We start from the raw sequence: 23,611 nt of genomic DNA on the forward strand, positions 1-23,611 counted from the left end.
TTAAGGGGTGTTTTGCATCTTTTATACCTCTGAACTTCCACTAAAAGGGGTTTTGAGTTGCTGCTGCTGGCGAAACTGCGTCTGAAGGTGAACAACCCCTGAATTTTGCATGAGCTAAAAGGGCTGTGAATGGGGAGCTGGGCTTTGCCTCTGAAGTCAGGTAGGTTTAATGCATGAATTTCGTGAATTAGCACGGGAGGAAAGCAGTGGCTCCCTGCTCTGGGGGTAAATCCCTGCAGCTCACTGGGCCTCGGGGGATCACTGCAGTTTTGGCATCCCTGCACCTCACTGCACTCAGGGTTGCAACCCTAACTTCTTGTCCCGTGTTACTGTCCCCCCTTTCTTTCTTAATTGCAGCTCAGTTCCCAGCTTTCCCTCTGCATGGAGATGTTTTGGGTCAAATCATCCCATTTTCAGACCTCCTCGCTGGCCAAGGCTTTTAATAGTTTTTCTAGGAGGAGGTGCAGCCTCGTCAGTGGCTCCCCAGCGGAGCGTTCCTGTATCCCCCTGCTCCTGGAGGCTCACAGAGCACTTCAGTGGCACTGAACTGAAAGAGGGGAGGTTTAGATATCAGAAAGAAATTGTTCCCTGTCAGGGTGCTGAGGCCCTGGCACAGGGTGCCCGGAGCAGCTGGGGCTGCCCCTGGATCCCTGGCAGTGCCCAAGGCCAGGCTGGGCAGGGCTTGGAGCAGCCTGGGACAGTAGAAGGGATCTTTGCCAGTCACAGGGAATTGGAATAATCTTTAAGGTCCCTTCCAACCCAAACCATTCTGGGATTCTCTGTTTCTCCCACTCCTTTCAGAGCTGACTGGCTCCCAGGGCTGCGTGAGCAACAATATGTGGGCTTGACAGGGTGCCTGTGTCAAGCTGCTGGAAAAGATTTTAAATTCCCCAATAATTTCTTTTCCGCAAAACAAATGAATCTTCAGAAGGGCCTTTCCTCACAGTTGCTAAGCCATTTAATTTATCTGAGTCATTTACAATTTGTGATGGGCCTGTTAATAGCTTGATGTGGGGATCAACATCACTTAGACGTGGGGGTTGTTTTCTTTAATTTTTCCTTTTTCCTTCTTTCTTTTTTTTTTTTTTTTTTTGGCCTTTTGGGTTTTAATTTCTTGCTGGATTTGCCCCCAGAGGCACAAAGCTGTGTTTGGAAAACGTCAGCTCTGTCTCCCCAGCCCCTTTGTCATGCCGGTGCAGCTCGGGCTGAAAGCACAAACCACAGCCCACCCATGGGGACGTGCTGCCCTGCTACTACTTAACTGCTTCAAAGTACCTGTCTGTGATATGAAACATGCCATAAAATGAATATATTCCAGATGTCCCAGCAAATTTCCCCTCAGCTCCGCAATCCACCTGAAGGCAGTGCACACAGCGAGGTTCCTTGGTCCCTGCTGCCTCTCTCACTGCCAAGAGGAGCTCAGTGCTGGCTCATCTGGGGCTGCACTTTGGGAGGTGGCCATTACCAGAGCAGGGTGCTGACCCCAGGTTCTGCTCTGTGCAGTGTGGGGTGAAGATTTCAGCCACTGATGCCCTAGGGGGTGATTGCCCTCCGTGGGATTGGGGGAGATGGGGTTTGCATCCTTAGGTTTGGGGGTCTTTGTCCTGGAGAGGATTTCTCTCTCCATTCTTGGGTGGGGGGATCCCCGTCCTTGGAGTCTGCAGAATCTCTGTCCTCAGGGCTCTGAGGGTCCTTGGGTTTGGAGGCTCTGCATCGTCAGGGTTGGTGGATCCCCATCCTCAGCGTTAGGAGCTCTGTCCTTGAAGTTTGTGAGTCTCCATCCTTGGGTTTTGGAGATCTCCATCTGCAGGGCTGGGAGATCCCTTTCCTTGTGGTTGGGGGAATTCCCAGCCTTGGGGTTAGGCTGATTCTTCCTTCTGTTTTGTGGAGTTCCATCCCTGAGCATCTTCACCTTCAGAATTGGGAGCGTATCTCCATTTTTGGGATATGAGGATCTTCTTCCTTGGGTTTGATGGAAAATATTCAACCTTGGGGCTGGCAGATGTGTCTGGGGCTGGCAGACCTCCATCCTGGAAGGTTCTCCATCTTCAGGTCTGGGTGATCTCCACCTGAGTCTGTCCATGGAGGGAGGACTTCTGTCCTCCATCCTGGGTAAAGCCACGACCCACAGCCTCCTCCACACCACAACACCCACATTGCCCAGGGACTGCCCTTGGACAGGCTCATACCCTTGGACAGCTGCTGTTTTGGGATGATGGGCACCTCTGTGAGCAGAGCAGGCTCCCATCCTTCCAGCCAGCTCAGCAAATATGACTCTAATTTATTTAACAGCTTCAGAGAGATCACACTGGGGTGTGTGTTTGCTGTTGAATTGAGTATTTCCAGGAGACACAGCCAATAATTTCCTTGGTATGCTCTGTGTAGGTCCTGGTTGGCTGGGAGGACCATGGAAAAGCTGGAATAACAACCATGTAGAAGGCAATGAAGTAGGTACAAAAGCTAAAATTACTGTTCATCGCTAATACGTTGCATGGCACTAATTAATTTTTAAACAGCCTCGCTGGGGACCTCATTGCTAAAACATGATGTTTTCTTCTCCGGAACTGTAACTGTTAACTCCAAACAAGGCAGAAGGAAGTCAGGAAGGATGAGGAACCGCAGGTCCATTAGACTGCATCTGAGTTGCCTGCCCTGATGGCCAGATCTGATGGCCACTGTGCCTGGGGTGTGTCTGTCACACCCCTCTGAAGGGATTTTTTTGGGCTGGGGAGTCAATTCAGCTTCCTGGGAGTGCAGAAGTGTTGTCTGAGCTGCAAGCATGCTGGGAGGAAAGGGAAAACTTTTTGATTCTGCTCTCACCTGTCTCACTTTCCCCAAGTGTGGCTTTTCCTGAGTATTTTTAACCATATTTTATTACTGGTCTCACAAGCCTCAAACTGGGGCATTGATGTCATTGCACTCACTCATATGTAAGTTATTTATTTCGGTCTTTGTGAGAGTTGAGAAAAGATTTTCCTCAACGTTTTCATTGCTGCTGACATCTAGATCAACAGCCAAATTTATTTATTTGACATTTCCCATTTCCAGTTAATCTGTGAAGTATTCCTCCTAGAATGGTCTGAGCTGGTAATGCTTTATCTTCCATTTAATGTTTAATTATTCTTTAATTATTTGGACACTTTTCTTGTCACCACTTTGTGTCCACCTATTAATTCCATCCTTTTAAGTTTCATCTTCTCCAAAAGAAGGGAAACTCAGCAAGCTTCTGCTAAGTTTATTTTGAAAAATTTGTCGAGTTCAGTAGTCTTTCTCACACCTCTCTGTTTACTTCTTTATTTTAAAATTAGGAAATGTGGTGGCTTGGGGTGAATCTTTTTTGATGTCCTCTGGGTCTGACGGTACCAGAATCCAGCTTGAGCCAGGCTGAGTGTAGAAAATGACAATTACACCATTGAAATAGTGGGTTTTTTTTACTGTTGGAGGGAGCCTTTGCTGTGTGCCAGTAGCAGCCCTGGGGTCAGGGAGGGCTGGGACTGAGGGGAGCACAGGGCCCCCCCAGACGGGGCCATTTCTGTTTCCATATGGAAAAGGGATGTGGCATCTGGTTTCACTCCCAGCAGCTGGCAGCTTGAAGCCTGTGTTTTGCATGGTGTGGAGTAAAGAGAAAATAAAGTGTCGAATTGTTTGGCATTATCAAGGATTTCTGCTCCCCAGGACTCCTGCATAAAGAGATGGAAATTTTAGCTGCTGGAGCCAAGAAACACACAGAAGTATATGAATTTATTACATTTTATCTCATTCCCTTGCAAACAGCGCTGGAAATGTCAAAAGATCATCTATTGTTTCATCGTTTAGAAAGAATTTTTGTTTTCTAGTTGTAATTTCCTTGATGCCTGGCTGTGGGGAAGGAAGAGAAATTGGAGCAGGGCTGCGGCAGGTTGAACATGCAGGTTTGTCTGGCCATGGAGCTACATGCATTTAAATTTCTCACATCCCAGGTTTTTAATTTAACAAATGTAATTAAGGCTGGGGTAGGTACTCGGATTATTCATTTACTCCAGATGGAAAAAATTAAATTGAATGCAAATTCCGTAATCAGACGTGAAGTTGAGGATGTCGGACGTGATGGGGAAGTGTCAGCACATTAATCGGACTGCTTTCCCTAAACAGCACCCAAATCTAAGAGCCAGGGATTATTTGAATAATTGAGGTGGCATTTGATAAGATATCTGATTGCTGATATCTCCTTAAGACGAAGCCCTAATTGTAATTCTCCATCAAGGAGGATTAATCTGTGCAACAGAATGCGCTGGGAATAGTGTGGTGTCAGACTCCCTCCCCTGAGTTTTGGTTTTTTATCAAGGGCTGCCATGCCCAGGGAAGGTGCCAAAGTGATTTATCGCTTCTCCTGTTACTTTATCCCTGTGCCAGGAGGTCGTCAGGTAGCACAGCTTGGCACTGGGGATCTGGGCATCCGAGGCTGCCTGAGTCCCGCAGAGTTGGGTCTGTGTTTTGGAGGTGCCTCCTTGTTGGAGAAGGATGCATCCTTGCATCCTATCGTCCCTTCTTCATGTCCTCAGGGCACGGCTAGACCTTTCTTTCTCTGGGAAAAGGAGACAAAATGGAGACAAACTTCAGCAGAAGACCATGTTGGAGGTCCATGACATCAGCCATGATCCCAGTCATCTGACAGGACCCAAACTTGGAAAACTTTTGGGAAAACTCCCAACTCGGTCCTGGCTGGGGTAGAGTCACGATTTAGGAATGGTCCCCACAGTTTAGTGCCTCTACTGAGACTTTGCAAACCATGGTGCCACTCACTGGATGCCCTTTCCCCTTCCCTTCTCCTAGAGAAGAGAATTAGAGGCATGAAAGGCAAAAATCATCATCAAAAAGATGGGTTGAAATAAGAACAATTTACTGGAAACTGGAATGAGAAAACCAACAGTAACAGCAACAATATTAATAACAAAAGGGTACCAAAAATGAGTGACTCATACAAAAATGCTCACCTTCAGCTAGAGCTGCTCCGGCTGGGAAGGGAGTCCCTTTCCTGCCCCTCCTCCCAAAAAATGGAGTGGTATAGAATAACCAGGTCCTGGCCATGCCCCCTCCCAGCCACTGCAGAAATTAACCCTCTCCTGGCTGGAACCAGGACAGGTAGCAAGAGGAGTTTCCACTCAATCTGGCAACAGACACTTGGTCATAATCATAGAAATCTTTTCTTGTGGCTTCTGTTTCACTGCCAGCACTGTTGGCTCCTCTTAAAACCAGGCATGGAAGGGTGGGGAGAGAGGGGTGGACTTTTCTCCTTGAATCCCACACCCTGAGTGAGATTAGAAAGGATTTAAATTGCTGAAATGACAATTAAAAAAAATTAATTGAAGATCCAGTCTTGTAAACAAATAATCATAATGATCTTTCCTTCTCCCTTCCTCTATATAGCAGCAAATGAAGAAAAGCAAAAGGGAAAAAGATGAAAGAGGGCAAAGGGAAAAGCTTAAAAGAGTTTGCTGTTGGGTGTTTTTTGGTTTTTTTGAGAGCTTGAATATTGTGAAACAAACTGTAAATGGAAATTCTTCCCTGTGAGGGTGGTGAGGCCCTGGCACAGGTTTCCCCATCCCTGGAAATGTCCAAGGCCAGGCTGGATGGGGATTTAGACCAGCCTGGGATAGTGGAAGGTGTCCCTGCCTGTGGCAGGGAGTTGGAAGAAGATGAGTTTTAAGGTCCCTTCCAACCCAAACCATCCTGTGATTCCCTGATTCTGTGTAATAGAAAATAAAAAGTGCTGGGGAGAAGATAATCCTTAGCTCTTCTGCAGTCACTGGTTTGCCCAGAAGTGATGAGGATATATTAGATTTTTCCTGTGTCTAAAACAAAGTGAAATGCAGAGATTTTACATTTTTTCTCTTTGCCCTACCATCCCATCTCCTCCTGTGACCATGTGCCAATGGCCACTCCTGATGGATTGGGTGCACTAAGTGATTTTAGCCAGGCTCTGGACAGTGCATTCACAACCAGAAAGGCATTATATCCCCTCAAAAAAAACCCAAACCCATTATATCCCCTCAAAAAAACCCAAACCCAAAACCCCCAAAAAACCCACTAGCTGCCCCCCCCAAAAGAAAAACAAAACAAAACAAAAAATCCCAACTTAAATCACTTGAGATAAGTTGGGTATTATCTTAAGGCTGCAAATTGCTTGTTTGCTTCTCCAGCTGGAGCTGTTAATTCAGAACAATTAACACACCGTTTAAAACCCAGACAAAGCATATGGAGGCAGTCCTTGGGAAAAGAGCCTGTGTGGGATGGAGTGCCTCAATGTGAAATCGGAAGGATAACTCCAGTTTTTCCTTCCCCTAAGATCCTGGCAGGTGTTGTGGCAAAAGACACAAACACCAGAGTTTGGGCCCTCAGAACCCCTGCTGGATGCCAGGTTGAGTGATGCTCAGAGCAAGATCCAGCTGGGTCTCTAGACCCAAAAAGAAATCCAGTGTTGACGTTCATTGTTGGGATGAATTTACCACTGAGACAGTGCCTTCACCCTCCTGCTCATCCTGCAAATATTTCTTCTTGATGAAGAAATAACGGATCCTAGAGTGGCTCCTAAAATAATGCCTGAATTTTTTATTGGCCCCTTTGCAATGCCATGGAACACCTCCCTGGCTCCATCCTTCAGGCCTCCTGTAGCATTATTTTGGACACCTGCCATTTATTTTCTCAGGTTCCCTTTTGATTTTTGATGCAGGTGAAGAGCAAAAACCTAAATCTGGAAAGAAACCCCTAAAATACAGGAGTTCAACCTTCTTAAAATACTGATGTGAGCTCAACCTGCTTAAAATATCTCTGGGTCAAGGAGCAAGGAGGTGAGCTCATTGCTTTTTTGCAAGGACGTAAACCACTGTCAGACTTTTATGGGATGCTGTAGGAAATACTGCAGCAGTTTTTGCATTTTTGCAGCCCAGTGGTGGCTTTTGGGGTGATCCATCCTTTCTTCCAGCCTTGCTTCCATGTATCCATGTGTCTTTTCACCACGTGTGTTCATCCATGCATCTGTGCAGCCCTGCATCTTTGAATCCATGCGTCCTTGCATCTGTCCATCCATCATTTTTGGTCTTATACTTCTGACCAGAACTGCACACAGATTTCATTACGGGCACCCAAGATTTTTTTTTTTTTTTACTCAGGTAAAAAAAAATCCCACAAATCCAAATGTTTTCTTCAGAAACTTTACAGGAATTGGCATGGCTGAACGTGCAGCAGCTTCCCCTACAAATGATGGGAAAATAAAGTTTTCCATCTCAAAGTTGGCACGAGGATTTTGGGGTTGGGGACCCCTGTAATGTGAGCACCCCAACGCTCCATCCCCCTGGGCTGTGACAGCCAAGCAGGTCATCTTTAAGAGCTTTTTCTGCAAACCCTTTCCTGCTACTCCCCCATCCGAGGATAGATGTAGGCAGCATCGGCAAATCTGAATAACTAATCAGAGTCCTCATTAACCCCCCACTGAGATGCTCAAACATTCACTTTGCTGTTTGTGAAGCAGGGTAAAAAAAAAAAAAAAAAAAAGGAAAAGGGAAAAAACCGCACAAGCCACCCTGCATTAAAATTGATGTGTTATTAATCCCACTGTTCCAGACCTCATGGGTACCGAATTTTCCTCCGTCTCGCCCGAGGCCGAACAGTATGGTGCTGCTTCTGCAGGGCACTTTGCCTTTCCATTATTTATCAGCGCAGTGGAGAGAGGCTGCTTTTGTTCCCTGGATCCAGATGTGTTCACATGCACATGTCTGGGGTGGGGATGTCCAGTATTTCTCTACATGCCCCGTTTGGGTAAATGTGAGCCCCCTACAGCAGGGCTCTGCCAACAGATAAGTCTCTCCCAACTGTGTTTAGCCTCAAAGCAGCTTTGCTTTTGCAGAAATACAAAAATATTTGGGTGTATGGGCATGTCTCAAATCTTTCACTCTCTCTGAGAAAGGGTGGGGTTTGTGCATCACCAGTTTGACTTCTGAAATGAAAATATTATATTCTTCTTTGCCCCAGCATCGCCAACACCTGGCCCCAGCCCTTATCCAGAGGCTGGAGAGAAACTGCACTGTGTGGGGAAAAGCCCAACACACCAAAGGTTTTTATCACAAAAGTGATTTTGGCAGATGGCAGCAGGTGTTGCCAAGGTGTTTGGAGAGTCATGATCATCCCTTGGAGCTCCTTAAAGGGTTAACTAAAACTTGAGCTTTGATTTCTGCATTTGTACTGTTTTTCACACCTACAGGGTTTCTTTGGTTGTCCCCATGGGTATGGAGTTTGGGGCCAGTAGAGCTTGCTGCTGGGCATAGCGTGGGGTATAAAAATAATTCAGCAAAACCCAGCATTACTGGGGATTTCACCATTTGTGATTTCCTTGTAAGTCAGAGGAGCTGGCATTAAAATTATTAAAACATGATAGTCACAATTAAACAGCACTGACATGATGAGGCTGGAAGCACCACAGTCTGCTCACATTGGAAGAAACAACGTGACATGCTGGGAAAAAACCCTTCTTGCTTTAAAATCCTACACTTTTCACAAAAAATCCTGAATTTTCTTTTGCTAAATGTCAGCTTTATTAGCATTCCCTTACACTTCATTAAAACTTGTGAACAGGGATGCCCTTGGCTTTTTGCAGCCAGGGTAGAGGCTGCTGTCCCAGGGTACTGGGCTCCCATCTCTGCTGTTGGATGCTATTCAGGCCAGCAAATCGGGATTTAGGGCATTTGTGGGGATTGATGACTTGTCAGAAATGGTGTCTCATTTCTGACCCTGGGGCAGCTGCTGAGCACAGCCATGAGCAGCCGTGGGACACCCTGGATCTTGCTGCCTTGCATTGCCTGTGGTGGAGCATCTTGAAGGAGGCATCTCCTCCATTCCCCTTCGCACGGGGAGGACTTCAAAGGCCTTTGCTAAACTTCAAAGGATGCCTTTTGAAGTTGCTAAAAGTGTGTGGCAGCTCAAAAAGACTTCTCTCTCTCTCTGCAAGGGTGTTCAGGGAGATGTCCCTGGTGGGGTTGGCTCTTTGTGTTCCTCGTGATGGGGACAAAACCAGCATCGTTTCTGCAGAAGTTGCACAATGGTTTTGTCCTAAATGCATGCAGCACCCAAGGCCTCAGGCCTGGCCACCTCCAAGGATGAAAATCAGTCTACCAGTCTGTCAGAGCTCTTTTAACACTGACAGAGCCTTATTTCTGCTCCTTTTCCTCCAGCCCTCATGTTTTTTTCACACAGCAAGCCCAGATAGCAAGTCTTTCCTGTGGGATAGAAAAAAGTCTTTATAGGATGGAGGACTGGTGCAAAACATGAGCTTTTCCATCATGATGTCAGGACAAATCCAATGAAAATCAAGTCCCAGGTTCAGGATATGTATTTGGCATCAGCCCATTCATGCTCCTCCAAGGCATGAACATTAATTCTTTACCCTAAATAACCTTAATATTTCACCTGCTGTTCTGGTGGAAGAGTTTTGGACTCAGGCCCTTCTGAGCAGATCAGGTCCCTGCATCTCTTGGCTGGACCTACACTGGCCTGAGAATTCAAGAGGCACCTTGACCTTTTGTCTCTTCCACCATATTTTCCACATTTGGAGGTTTCTGCTGTGTTTTGCCCTGAAATGTTCCAGTTGTTTCCAGATCTCTCCTTGGGCAATGACCACAGGCCAGATTTCCAGGAATGCAAGCTTCTCCATGTAACTCCTTTGGATCCATGTTCCTGGGGGAGCTGATGGACACCTGCCCTGAAGGCACAAAACTCCACCTGTTGTTATTGCCATGGAGTTAAAACCAGGGGAATGGAATTAAAACCAGGGGAAAGAGTTCTCATGGATCTCCTGTCTGGCCTCACCACACCAGACATGGCTCTCTGCTGGTGATGTGCAGCAGAGATGCATCCCTGGGGTGTGTGGTGGGGATCTGAGGAGCTCTCCAGAGTTCTGTGCAGGTATCTCAGGTGTATATTTGGCATCTGAGGAGCTCTTTGGAGGTTCTGTGCAGGCTGGGAGGTATCTCAGGTGTATATTTGGGCAGCTGAGGAGCTCTTTGGAGGCTCTGTGCAGATTGGGAGGTATCTCAGGTGTATATTTGGCATCTGAGGAGCTCTTTGGAGGTTCTGTGCAGGCTGGGAGGTACCTCAGGTGTATATTTGGGCATCTGAGGAGCTCTTTGGAGGTTCTGTGCAGGCTGGGAGGTATCTCAGGTGTGTGCTGGGCAGCTGAGGAGCTCTTTGGAGGTAGTGGTGGCATATGTCAGATGTACATTCAAATCAGCAGCTCAGAACATGCAGGTGTACATACATCTCTGTGTTGGACATTTATCAGCAGTCTGAGCAGCTCTGGACGGGTTACGTGCACCAGGGTGGGTGTTTTGGATGTGTATTGAAATCTGAGGGGCTCTCTGGAGGTGACACATCTATCAGAGCTCTGAGGAGCTCCCTGGAGATGACGTGTGCCATGCTGGATGTACGGGATGTGTAACAGAGATCTGAGGAGCTCCAGCCAGGTGCTGTTTATCAGAGGTGTCCCTGCCAGCTGTGCATTGGTGAGGAGCTGTCGAGGGCAGGTTTGCACCAAGGTGATACAGCAGGGGTGGGCTGAGAGCAGCTCGGCACAGCTTGTGTGTATCAAGGCACATATATTGGACTATATATTTATATAAAATAAGGGATTTATACTGGGGGTCTGAGGAGCTCTTTACCAGGAGATATATATCAAGGAAGATGCATCACACATATATTGGAGATCTCAGGTGATGTTTATAGACACAGAGGTAGTATGTGGAGGTGATGTATATTGAGGGGCATTCATCAGATGGATACTGAAGGTCTGAGTGGCTCACTAGAGGTGTTATATATGGAGAGATCTGGTGTATTTTATCTCTTGTATTCCTTTTTTTTTTTTTTTCAGTCAAACACAAAACACCTCTGTGTGGGTGGCTGTGCTGGTCCTTGCTCAGCCCATCTTCATTTTTCCACTGAAACTGCTGAGATGGGCCTAGAAATCCCAGTCCCATAAAGGCCAGATTCTTGGCAGCTGCAAAATCATCTCTAGCATATGGATGGACTTTTCCTTATTCAGTTGTGTCTGGGAGCTCCCCCATTTTGGAGGTAGTGGCTGTTCCCCAGTTCACTCTGAGCCCAAGTATAAAAACACCTTTACACTCAAGGAAATATTATAATTAACCAGGGAAATGGCAACTACCAGCATGAACTGGGGGCACAGCCAGCATCAGTGCTGTTTCATTCCTTTTTTCCTTTTTTCTCCTTTTCAGAGCTGGATTGGAGCAGTAGCCCTCAGTGTGATCCCGTGAGGAGCTTTCAGCACCCCCCAGGAGTGGAAGAGGAGAGGACAGGACAGCCTTGGCTCCATCCTCTGTGCACAGACCAACGAGAGGCACGCCTTCATTTTCTGGACACATCTCGGTTCGACCTCTACAAATCTGATTTGTTTTTTGTTCTTTTTTGGAGATGTTCAAACTTGCTGGGGAAAACCCCTGACCTAACTCAGACATCAGTCCTGCTTTCATCTCCAGGGGATATTCCCACCTACATTTTCCTTGATTTCTCCTGTTTTCTCATTATCCTCCAGAAAAAAAGCATTAAGAGAGATTTGCCATCCATGGCTCCACTGCCACTGCGCTTTCCTAGTGCAGACCTTCATCCTTTGCTTAATATTTCACTTTCTTATTTTATAATTTCTCTCAATATTAAAATATTTCATTTTTGTTTTCCCAGGTTGTGATCCCTACCCAGTTTTCGGGGCAGTGGGAGGACACTTCCAGGGCAGTGGCTCCCTGAGCACCCCCTAACAGTAAGGCTGCTTTGCTTTATATTATTTAAGCAATTATATATATTAATTGTGCAATTATGCATATTAATTGAGCAGGATGTGGTGAGTAATCACCTTGGTGTGGCTTTATTTGCAGGAATTTCTGCTGTTTTCTGTTGATATAATTTAAATTGTATCAACCCTTCCCTAAATGCAGTGAATATTTCAGAGCAGAATTACACTTTTTTTTTTTTTTAAAGAAATCAGTCTGTGCAGGGAGTCTTGTTTTAAATCTCAAGTGTAGATAACATATTGTTAAGTGCCATACAAGGCAGCCTGGAGGAAAACACAGATATATTTTTGTGAAAATATTCCGAAATATAGGTTGTTATCACTGCAAAATTTTGGCACAGCGGGCAGTAGGGTGCAAAGAAATGGTCACCAACTAAAAATAAATGAAATGCAGAGCTTAAAATGAGATGTACATGAAACCAAGGGTTTCACAGTCCTTTCGTCAACCCTGATCACTAAAATTAGGGCTTGACAGAGTGACAAATGTGCTTGATCTGTGCCAAAACCAGGGCAACTGGCAGGTGACACAGAAAATAAAACCCTGCTGGCTACAACTTCCCTCCTGTAGCAGCAAAGAGAAATCTTTGGTCACTGAAAATGGGAGTGGTCCCTTCAATTTGAGTAAATATTCTGGAAAAGTGCCTGGTTTCACCTTAAACTGGTTATATTTAGGTAGGGGCTTCTCAGAGAAAAACCCAAACCCTTCATTTGGTCCATGGCCCAGCAGAGGATCTTTTCTTTGAGTCTTTTGAGTCTTGCCTCCTCTGAAAGTCCCCTCTTAGTAAGAAGCAGCCAGTAGGGGCAGGATTATTTCCCCTAGACTGCCCTTTGGTTCTTGCTGGTGACCCTGCTTCAGCCAAAACAAAAAACACACGACAAAGGAAGTGATGAAAATCTCCTTAGCCTGATTTTACCCCTTTCTGATAAAGGTACAGGTTGGATTCATGTTGAAATTACTTTTCTGGTGAGTGTCGGGGGGATTGGGGTCTCCACAATGACCACTTTTTGGGGGATCCTCCCTGCTTGGTGCTCTCCTGCCAATCTGTATTTCAAAGTGAGTGAAAGTGATGCCTTGGAGTGGCTGCCTGGAACAGAGGCCAGACAGAGTCAGGAGAATAAAGTGGGAATTTATTAAAGGCCTTTAACAGACACACCTTGGGCAGCCAGAGCCTCCCAGAGGCTGCACCCAGGCTGGACAGTGCTCACGAGTTTTTCAGGCAGATTTGAGTTTGGTCCATTTACACATCAGGGGTTAATTCTCCAATTACAGCTTCAGGCAATGAAGTCCCATTCCCCCAGTTTGCTCCTCCCCAGTTTATTTTTGTTTATCATTTTCTGGGCCTGAGGCTGTTGGGTGTCCTTGGCTTCCAGGCCCAGAGGAATTGTTTTGTCTGACCAAGATGTGAAGACAGGAGCTGACACTTCACATGGAGTTAGAGTTATGCACTAATGCAGCACAGGATTTGGAAAATATAAAGGCTAAAATCTCAAGGCATCAAAAGTACTCTGTGCCCTGCCATGTGTTTTGTGTGTGTTGGGTTGTTCTCTTTGGAGGAGCTGCGGCTGTGGAGGACACAAAGTGCAACCTGGCCTGGAAGCATCTCCAGCAAGGAGACCAAACCCAAATTGCTCAGCAAATTGTGCCAGCAGGGTCCAGACACCTTCCTTGAGAGATGTGTTGGTGGTGGGTGTCCATTTAATTACCTTCTGGAACACTGGGCTGGCATCACTCTTAGTGGTTAATGATAGAAACTACCTGAAGGCTTCTGAGAAACCTCTTGGTTTCCCTTGGCTTTCTGTGCTCTGTGTTAGTCCCTGCAGTTTCCAGGCACCAAACTATTTCAGCTTTCCTCCTCCTGAAGCCCCTATGACCACAAAATGCACCTCTGAGGCCAGGCCATACCTTTTGTCATAGTGAAAAAAATGTTGTGAAAAAAATTTAGCATTTCTGTCTCACACCATGAACACTTTCCAGTCCTTTTTTGATCCCAATTTCATCATCATGGTGAGTTCAGACCAGGCTGAGATTTACTCCCATTTGGAGTAAATGGAGAAGACAGTCTAATAAGCATTACTAAAGGAGTTTGAAACCCATTGTAACTCCCTATAAATCACCATGTCATATTTCAAACTTCCCTTTCATCACTGAGGCTGGAAATATGGCCAAAAAATTGCTTTCAAATGGGCAAATGAAAAATGTTTCAATTGTGGTGATTAATCAAGGTGTTCCCATCTCAATCTTTAGTGCCTTGGCTCAGGGTTTGGATAGGGACAACTCCCTGTAGGTGCCAGAAAGCCTGACGTGCCTCAAGGAAAACAATGTTTTTGTTTTCTGGTCAGTGAGTCATTTTTCATAGGGAATTTTACATTTTACATAGGAAATTCTGGGGAAGGCAAGACCAGGAGGAGCCAGAGAGCTGCAAGAGAGGGATGTGAAATAAAAACTCAGCGAGTCAAGAACTCTGGTTTATCTGCCTTTTGGGGCTCCAGAGGGAGTTTTCCCCCTCCCAAGGGGAAAATTTCCAAGTGTGATAGCAGGATACAGCAGGAAATGAGGCAGATTTAGGAGAGGATTTTATTTGGTGTGCTGTGGTATTGCTGTTTCCTGACTTTTCCAGTCAGGGAAGTCTTTGCACTCACACACCTCACCTGTGTTTCTGCAGTTGGGTTCACTCTGCTGTTTTTAGCAAGTCCACCAAAAAGCAGGTATATGTCCACATTTATTTATGGAGGTTTTGGGAGGTTTGCATAAAAACTGTGAGATTTGAGTTGCAAAACAAACACCCCAGGAAGGCATTAAATGGAAACTGTATCTAAAAATATGGAAAATTGCAGTATGGATTATGGGGTGTTCATGGACTGCAGCAACATTTACAAAAACTCCTTGATTTGTGGTGGGATCTGTGCCAGAATTGTTGGCAGGGTTGAGGTTGCAGGTGGGTCTTGCACTGGCACTGGTCTGTTTTGCACTTTGTGATATTTGCAGTGGCAGAGAAATTGGTTTTTGTTATTTAATAGCCGTATTCCCCAAGTTAGTGCCCCCTCCCCAAATCTCCAAAACTCCATGCAGCTCACTTGCTTCCCTTCTCCTGCGCCTGTAGAGAAAAGATTGGAGGCAAAAAAGGCAAAGATTGTGGGTTGGGATAAGAACAATTTACTGGAAACAGCAATGAGATAAGAAAATGAATTTGTAACAGCAGCAATACAAATAAAAAAAATGCAAAAAAAAGAGAGCACAGAGCTTTACCTGACCACAGCCATGCCCCCAAAGAGCTCCCTCTGTCAGGACCAGCATTACCCCACTGCTAATGATACCCTTTCCGCTGCCCCTGACAATGGTATATAATAATAATAATAATAATAATAATAATAATAATAATAATAATAATAATAATAATAATGTATCAAATAATATTAGGGTCTGGTGAAGCCCCCCTCCAAGCTATTGTAAAAATTCACTCTGTCCTGTTTGAAACCAGGACATGGGTGAAGGACTGCAGGTGTCAGTTTGGAATGGAAAAACTTGGATAATGGTTTAATTTTTGCAGAGCAAGACAGTTTTTGAGTGTGTTTCTTCTCAGCTACCCAAGCAACAGCACTGATGTCACCTTTGGTCTTGGGACAGAAGTTTGTAGAATTCACAAATATTAGAGTTTCCCATGACCTCGTTCACCTCAGACCCACACTTAAACATCTTCTTCCAGCTCATGTCTCCAAAACCCATAATTTTTTTTTGCCATTACCTTTTTTGTCCTCTGAGAAGCTCTTTTTAACCTGGCAAGGGCCTTGGGGATGGAGCCCTCAATACCACCTGTCACAGCAGCCTCTGCACAGTGTCCCCAGCTGGATCAGTGGGAGCTGCTGGCTCACGGGGGACACCAAGGGTGACAGTGACTGGGTGACAGCAGACCTGCTTCACTAGTGGGGTCCTGCAGGGCTCCATCCTCCACCTGTGCACTTCAGCATGAATTAGATGCAGGACTGGAAGGGATATGAAGCAAGTTTGCAGATGATACGAAACTGGGATGATCTGTTGACTCCCTCGAAGGCAGGGAGGCCCTGCAGAGAGCCTTGGGGCTGGGCCATCACCGTGAGGGCTGGGCCATCGCCGTGAGGGCCGGGCCATCACCATGGGGTTCAGGGAAGGCGTTGGATTCTGCACCTGGGATGGGGCAGTACAGACAGAAAAAGGAATGAGATGCTGGAAAGCAGCTCTGCAGAAAGGGGCCTGGGGGTTGATGGAAGGTTGAATTTGAGTCAGGAGTGCCCTGCCAGCCAGGAAGGACATCCCTGTCCTGGGGGACTTCAGGCCCAGGGCCCAGCTGGGTGAGGGAGGGGATTGTCCTTCTCTGCTCAGCCCTGAGGTGGCCTCACCTGGGGTCCTTGGGCAGCTTTGGGCATGAGAATGACTTTGGACAATTAGAGAGCATCCTAAGGAGGGCAGCAAAGATGGTGAAGGGGCTTGAGGGGAAGCTCAAGGAGAGCAGCTGAGGGCACTTGGTCTCGGAGGAGGCTGGGGGGAGACTCATCACAGTCTGCAACTTCCTTGGGAGGGGGAGAGGAGGGGCAGACACTGATTGCTGCTCTGGGTGCCCATTGGCAGGACCCAAAGGAATGGCATGAAGTTGTGTCAGGGGAGGCTGAGGTTGGATATTAGAGAAAGGTTCTTCACCCAGAGGGTGCCTGGGCACAGGAACAGGCTCCCAGAGCACTGGGCATGGCTCAAGGCTAGCAGAGCTCAAGAAGCATTTGGACAATCCTCTCAGGAGTGTGGTGTGACTCTTGGGGATGGTCCTGAGCAGGGCCAGGAGCTGGACTCGAGGATCCTTGTGGGTCCATTCCAGCTCAGATCATTCTGTGATTCTGTGACCTTCTCATTGCCAGTGTGGTTTTGGGATTTGGTGTTTGCAGGATGGAAATGAGGGTGCTCAGTGACTCCTGACTCACCTCTCTCCATGCGATGGAGAATGAAGAGCACAAGCCAAGGTTTGAAAGCATAGGGCAAGATAGATTTAGACTCTGGACATTAATTGCTCTCAGAGAAGATCTGTTAAAACATTCATCTGCTCCCTATTTTTCACATGGCAACCCGAATTATTTTTTTTTTTTTTTTTTTTACATTTCATGCCCAGCAAGAGGAAGTTTCTACATTTTTGGGGTTCCTCAGCTACACTTCACTTCAAAGCTTTTTGATTTGCTGAAAAAAAATCACAACTCGCTCTTTTGGGAACTTTTCTTGGGCAGAGGGCTGGGTTGCACAAAATTCAAGTATTCTCAGGTTACTTTGAAGAAGCTTCTTTGATGTTTCCCTGTGCCAGTTTGTTTTGGAAGGTGCTTTAATGGTCTTCCCCTATAAAAATAACACTTTAAAATGTATGTAGGTATCTCAGCTCTCCACTTAAAAAAATGAGCAAAGTTGTTTAATGCTGCCGTTCAAGGTACATTAACCTTGTCTGCTAAAGCTCTGACTGGCTCTTGCAGGTTTTATTCTCATGTTTATGTTGCAGAGATATCCCTGGAGCCTTTCAGAGATGGGTATCTTTGGAGAGGAGGGAAATATTTAGCAGTAATTGTTGTTCTCATCAGAAATCCACTGAAGCAGCTCCATTCTTTCTATGGAGCTGAAGTTGGGAGGAGGATTGAGACATATTAATTAAATAAATACAAATAACAAATAAATGCATGTAAATATTAAACAAAAAAAAAATTAAATGCCTAGGTGAAAATATTAAATAAATAAATATTCCTTTCCATGGACATTCCAAACCAGTATTTGGCAAGAGTTTTTTGGCATTGTCCAACATGGTGTTTCCCTCTCCCTTTTATCCCAGTGCTTATGTGTTGACCAACTGCTTCTTTAGGAGAAAACCAGAAAAGGTGTTTGCTCTGGTCTAGACTTTGTTCTATAGAAATATCAAGTCACTATCTGCTTTAACCCATGCTTGTAGCAGAAACACAGACTCAATTTCTCCTTTTTTTTTACCAGGCAATAACAGGATACTGGGAGGGTGTGGAGGTCAGCATTTAGTAAAACCAGCATCTTGGCCAAGAGCAAAAGATGCTCCCAGTGCAAGAAAACCTCCTGGGATTGGATTGAGGAAATTTGGCTATGATATATTCTTAAAAAAAATTAAAATTACTTGATGGCACAGTGGTATCTTTGCACAAACACTCCCAATCTCCCCAGATGAGATTTTACATGAGCCTGTTTGGAAGCAACCTTGAATGTGGAGGAATGGCCAAGAATGGGTAATGTCTTGAAAAACTGGATTCTTTTCTGATTTTGACCATTTAATAGCACTTGGTTTATTTTTAACAAGCTCAGAGTGGCATAAAGGACTTCTTGTAATGACATGAAAACCTGCTATTCATCTTTCAGGGTAATTTTGGTAAAAACAGGCAAAAAAAGTGGAGATCTGTTGATAGAAATGAGACATTCAAGAGGAGAGGGTTACTCTTAATTCACTTTATGGCCAGTCCAGAGCTGGCATCACCCCTCGAGGGCGAGCCTGTCCTGCTGGCTCTGAGAGAGATGTATCGTCCTCTGGAGGACCCTCTCCATCCCTCCTCTGCTGTATTTCTTCATTTTTACTTAGCTGAGTGCATATATCATAAACTTCAGCCTGCACAAGCCCTCTGTGAAGATGGTGACATAAAAAACTCGCAGCCTGCTGCGGACAGAGCGTGACTGACACGGCGCCGTTGCCAATCCCACAGCATCCCCTCTTCAAAAAAATCCCCTTCAGAAAAGACAATCTTCCCTTAATACCTTCCATGGCTGGTAAAAAAAAGAAAAAATCCCTAAGTATCTCTAATTATTTTGATGCTTCAGGTGGAGAAGAAAAGCCTGAAAAGTTGATTCTCTGATTTTTCCTGTTGAATCCTCCATTATCAGGTGCATGTGTTGCTGTGGGGCAGAAGCTTCTCAATAAGCTAGAAAAAGTGATCCTCATTTTCCCATTGGTTCAGAAACAAGAGTTGTGCTTTACAGATTGGTTATTAACATTTTGCTTTGAAAACAGTGATGAAGAGTCCATAAAAGGGATTTTTAATTTTTTTTTTTTTCATTCAGCCCCAATTCTGACCAGCCCTAATATCCATTCTAATATGGGTTTATGGCTGTTTTATTAATCAAGGAGGTCATGTTCACCTGGAGGGTGACTGACAATACTTTGGTATTTTAAGTGTTTTAAGGCATCATGGAAAAAAACCTCTAACTTTTCAACTTAGTCTTTAATTATTTTTACTTGAAAAAGGATGTAATATATTGCTGGTAAAAAACCCCAGCCTATAAATCTGAGAGTCTTTTAGATAGGCGCAAGCTCTTTGGGAAATACATTTCCAACGTAATGGCAACATTTCAGTGATAGCTGAAATAATTTTATTTCATAAGGAAATTTAGGATACTTTGATCTCAAGTCACTGCCAAAATGTGAAGTACTGCTGCTTCCGGAAATGAAAGAGCCTTTATGGGTTTTTATTGCTCACCATTTCTTTCCTCTGTGCAAATCCCTCAGGAGCTGGCTGCAATTCCTGCCCTCCCTGATCTCCAGATCCCCAGAATTCACTCTTCACCCAGGATTTGAACATTCCTTGAGGTGGGCTGGAAGGAGTTGGCAGGGGTTCGTTTGGTGATGCTCTGCTCCTTCCAATATCTGGATGCCCACAGTCAAGAGTCAAAAATTAATTTAAGTGGGGAAAGAAAGAAAAGAGAGGGGATTAATGTATAAAACAAAAATACAAACAATAAGAAAGGGTTAATGCATGTAATGGCAGCTTTCAACCCTTCCCTGTGCTGGCTGCTGATAAATCCATGGGGCTGACAGCTCTGCCCTGTTATCCTGAGATTCATGGCTGGGGCTCCCATGTTAAACACCTGTCCAGCTTTTCCTGTGGCCACCAGACACTTTTCTGGATATTTACAGTGCCTGAGTGCACTTGTTTCCCCCAAGATAAATAAATGTACTGCTATTGGCAGCAGCTGTCTCCCACTTTTAGCCCTTTTTTTTTTTCCCCCCACATTTAGCTGTCAGTCCTATTCTCCAAACAAATCAGCACCCATAAAGCTCAATGAACAGCTTGATTTGAGCAGCTTAGATATTATTCAGCAATTAAATTGGGCTCTGGGCTGCCACCTTCTGGGAATAGACTCACCCAAAAAGCTCACACCCCCAGCAAATCACCACGTGCTGGTTGTAGGATCTCTCTTGGCAGGAACAATAGATGCCAAGCAGGGTATTTTTCCCAAAATAGCAATATCTTTTTTTTTTTTAGCTTCCCACACAGATGTCCAGACTGTCACAGTGCTAAATTCTGCTTTTCCCCAGCTGAAACTGTTTCTGGTGGGGAGGTTTTTCCCTGGGTGTTGCCCCCCAAGGACATGGATATTTGTGTGCCTGCAGCTGCGAGCTGAGGTTTGACATTGGACATCAAAGGTTTTAAGCTGTGAGTTCACTCAGGAGCAGATAATTTTGCCTCCTGCTATTTTGCTGTTGGGAGGAAAAAGATGAAAAGCATCATTTTAATCCCATAAATGCAATATCCTCACTGCTAGAGGTCTGTGTCATGCAAGAACCCTGATCTACCTTCACAATGCACAGGATTTCGGGTGTGATTTCTCAGTATTCAATTCATGGGTTATCCATATTTGTGCAAAGTATAAGAAAGAATAACCTCATTTATTCATGCAAATATGTTGATGCTCATCCCATGCACACAGCACTTGGCTTTCCATTTGGATGTGTAAATTTGTGAACTTAGTGCCTGGCAAAGCCTGAAGCCTTGAGAAAATCAGAATATTGCACCTCTTCCCCCAGACAACCTCACAGAGAGGACTAAATTTTTCACAAACATTCCCAAATGTGCCTCAGTTTTGACTGAGCTCATCAGTGCTTCTGCTCCTCTTCTTTGCACCTTCCTGCCTGTCACCATTTCGTGGTGAAAGCAGTGCTGACACTGTTTTTGGGTAATATTCCCTGACAGTATCTGGGGACTTTCCACAACTTTCTGCATTTCCTCATGGGGTGGTGCCATGGCTCTTCTCCAGATGAGAAGCCAGGAGGAAAGCCAGTGCATCACAACAGGGAGATCCTTGGGGAGATGTTATCCCTTACAGAAAAGAGGCATTGCAAGAAGAAAGGAGGTCCCAGGAAGATTTTTTGAGTGACTTTGTGAGTTGGCCCAAAACAGAGCTCTGAGCCACAGAGAGAACAAGAGTTTTTTAAGAATTCATGCAAGATTATTGGCTTTTCTTTCTAAAGCAACCACACAGCTGCAGTGAAATAGTGGGAGAGAAGGTATTTTCAGGGCCAAGAATTGCTTTTGGGTCACATCTACCACCAGGTCTGTTTGTTGGGGACTTTTCCCAGCCAAGTGCTCCACTGCAAATTTATCCCTTCCTGGTGCCCTCTTTTTCCTCCATCTCCTTTGGACCTGAATATACAAAAAATTATTTTGTTTTCCTCTGAATAACTGCATTTTAGAGAAAGCAGCAGCTTCCAGAGAGGTCAGAGATGGTGTGAGGACCATCTCCTCAGTTTATGGGGTGGGCAAAATCCAGGTTTGCCCCCTGGCTCAAATCAAACAAGAGTTTCCACATTTCTGTGCATTCAATCATCATGGGGTCAGTACCTCAACACAGGAGACAGCTGGGTTGGAGTGCACAGCACAGGAATATGTTAAATAAAATAATAAAATAAATATACTATATAAGTTGGTGAATCTCCAAATTGGATTCTCAGTGTCCTTTCTGAACTGAGCATGAGGATGTGACTCTGTGGTGACCAAAGGCAAAGAGACACATCATTTTGGGATGGTTTAGTGTATAGTTAAAAAAATGGCAAGTTTTGCCTTTATGATTTGTCTTTCTGCTTCCAGAAAAGAGGAATAGCTGGAAAGGGAATGGAACTCCCATTTAGGCAGTATGGTTAGGCATGAAGGGTGGAAAGAAAATGCCCTGGTGTGCCAGGGTTCACAGGGGAGAAGATATCATGAGTTTTAGTGATGGCACCATCATCTCCAAGAGCTCTCCAGTGAAGATCTCCCTGCCAGTGACCTGCTTCTCTCCCCCCACAATGCATTCCTTATCCAAAATCACAAATCTCAAAAATCATCAAATCACAATAAGGCTCATCGAACCATCTTGAGTTTCTTCCAGAGACTGCGTGGCAGAGGGCAGTGTGAGGAATGTCACCTCCCTTTTTTGTCTTTTATTTTTCCTTCCCTTTCTGTGGCATTTTTCTGGTGGGGGAGATCCCTGGTAATGCAGCAGCTGTGTTCTCCTGCCCACAGGTTCTCGATGTGACTCCCAAGCAGGATGCACCATGTCTCCCCTGCACCAGCTCTGACCATGATGGCCACCCAGACAGTGCCTCCTCCTCCCTACCAAGACACCCCACAGGTGAGTGTCCTCCAGACCCCCCAGGACGCCCAGCTCCTGCATTAATTGCCTTGATTTCCCAAATAATGGCCATTACAAAATATTTCACCCCAGAGCATTCATCTCAGAGACTGGCAGAATTGAAACCCCTTCAGTCTGCAAGATTTTGGGTAAAACCATGGGTTTTTCCCCTTTTTGTCATATGTCTTAAGCTGTGCCAAGGAAAATTTAGGTTGGGTGCTAGAAAAAAGTTTTTTTACTGAAAGAGTGGTCAGGTGCTGGAGTTGTCTGCCCGGGGAGGTGGAGCAGTCCCCATCCCTGGGTGTGTTTAACAAAGCCTGGATGTGGTACTGGGTGCCAGGGTTTAGCTGAACTGTTGGGGCTGGGCTGGACTCGATGATCTCGAAGGTCTCTTCCAACCTGGTGATTCTGTAAATTCTGTAAATTCTGTGATTTTGGGTCTTTGGGTGTTCTTGGAAAGCCAGCACAGTGGCATGATTGCAACCAGCAGCTTAATTAGCTGGGAAGATGAAACATTTAAATAAACCAAGACAGGTTTAGTCATAGGAATGGCCTTTGATTTATTTCAATGGCATTTTTTAATAACCTGTGTCAGGGAAGAAAAGAAGAATTCATCTCCAGTGGTGCTCTAAGCAGTCAAATAACTTTTTCAAGCATCGTTATGGAGTCAAGTTATTATAAGAAGAGGAGTTTGTCCAAGAGAAACTCTTCTGGAGCACCCCAGTGGGCTGGACTTGGGAGCTGAGGATGAATTTCAGAGATGGTCATGCACCTTGAAGCCCATCCTGAGATTTTTTAGGGGTAAATTTATATCACATTTCCGTTTTTCCATCTACAATGACTGAACAGAGGTGATCTGTATTGTGCACTGAGTCAGCTCCGTGTTCAAAGCAGCTTTTTTTTTGTGTTTGTGTGGAAGATTTCAAGCTTTTCCTCATTTGCTGCTTTTCTCATCTGCAAAAGCAGAAAAATCTCCCCTCCCAACAAAAAAACCCCCAAAAAACAAAAAAACCCACCAAAAACCTCCAGCCCCCAAGCCTGTCCTCTGCAAGCTAAAATAAATAAATTGACTTTTACACCCCCCCTTGAAGCCACCCGTGTCTCCTTTCTCCTCATTTCCTTTGGTGGGAAAAGGTCACTTCTCACAAACGACACCTCAGTGGGGTTTTATGGCTCCTCCAACTTCTGTGTCATCATTTACTCGCTTCGCTGCTCTGACTTGAGTAGGGCTTTTTTTTTTTTTTTTCCCCAAATTTTTTTTCCCTTTCTCCCTTACACAGCGGGGAGCCACGGCACCGCTTGAGTCCTAATGGGCAATTTAAGGGACTTTTAAAATAGCCGACATTTTCCGTGGCATCCTTTGGAGACGTCCCCTCTCCCTTCTC

The 23,611-nt window shown here is 45.2% G+C and overlaps 1 protein-coding gene across 7 annotated transcripts in view; it reads left to right on the forward strand.

The window, feature by feature from the left end:
- The window catches only part of PKNOX2 (PBX/knotted 1 homeobox 2), a 93,129-nt gene that overhangs the window by 43,447 nt on the left and 26,071 nt on the right, over positions 1-23,611 (forward strand). For 2 of the 7 annotated variants that reach the window (XM_041480601.1, XM_041480600.1), the window contains 4 exons: positions 2,386-2,447; positions 11,259-11,409; positions 11,722-11,797; positions 22,118-22,226. In XM_041480601.1, coding sequence (XP_041336535.1) covers positions 22,143-22,226 — 84 coding nt within the window. In that variant the 5' untranslated portion in view covers positions 2,386-2,447; positions 11,259-11,409; positions 11,722-11,797; positions 22,118-22,142. Of the gene's footprint in view, positions 1-2,385; positions 2,452-3,836; positions 3,912-11,258; positions 11,410-11,721; positions 11,798-22,117; positions 22,227-23,611 lie in introns of all 7 variants that reach the window. The other 5 variants (XM_041480606.1, XM_041480602.1, XM_041480605.1 and 2 more) reach the window with 4 other exon arrangements.

This window comes from Pyrgilauda ruficollis, unplaced genomic scaffold, assembly GCF_017590135.1.
Source record: "Pyrgilauda ruficollis isolate IOZ18807 unplaced genomic scaffold, ASM1759013v1 scaffold52, whole genome shotgun sequence".
NCBI classification, from domain to species: domain Eukaryota; kingdom Metazoa; phylum Chordata; class Aves; order Passeriformes; family Passeridae; genus Pyrgilauda; species Pyrgilauda ruficollis.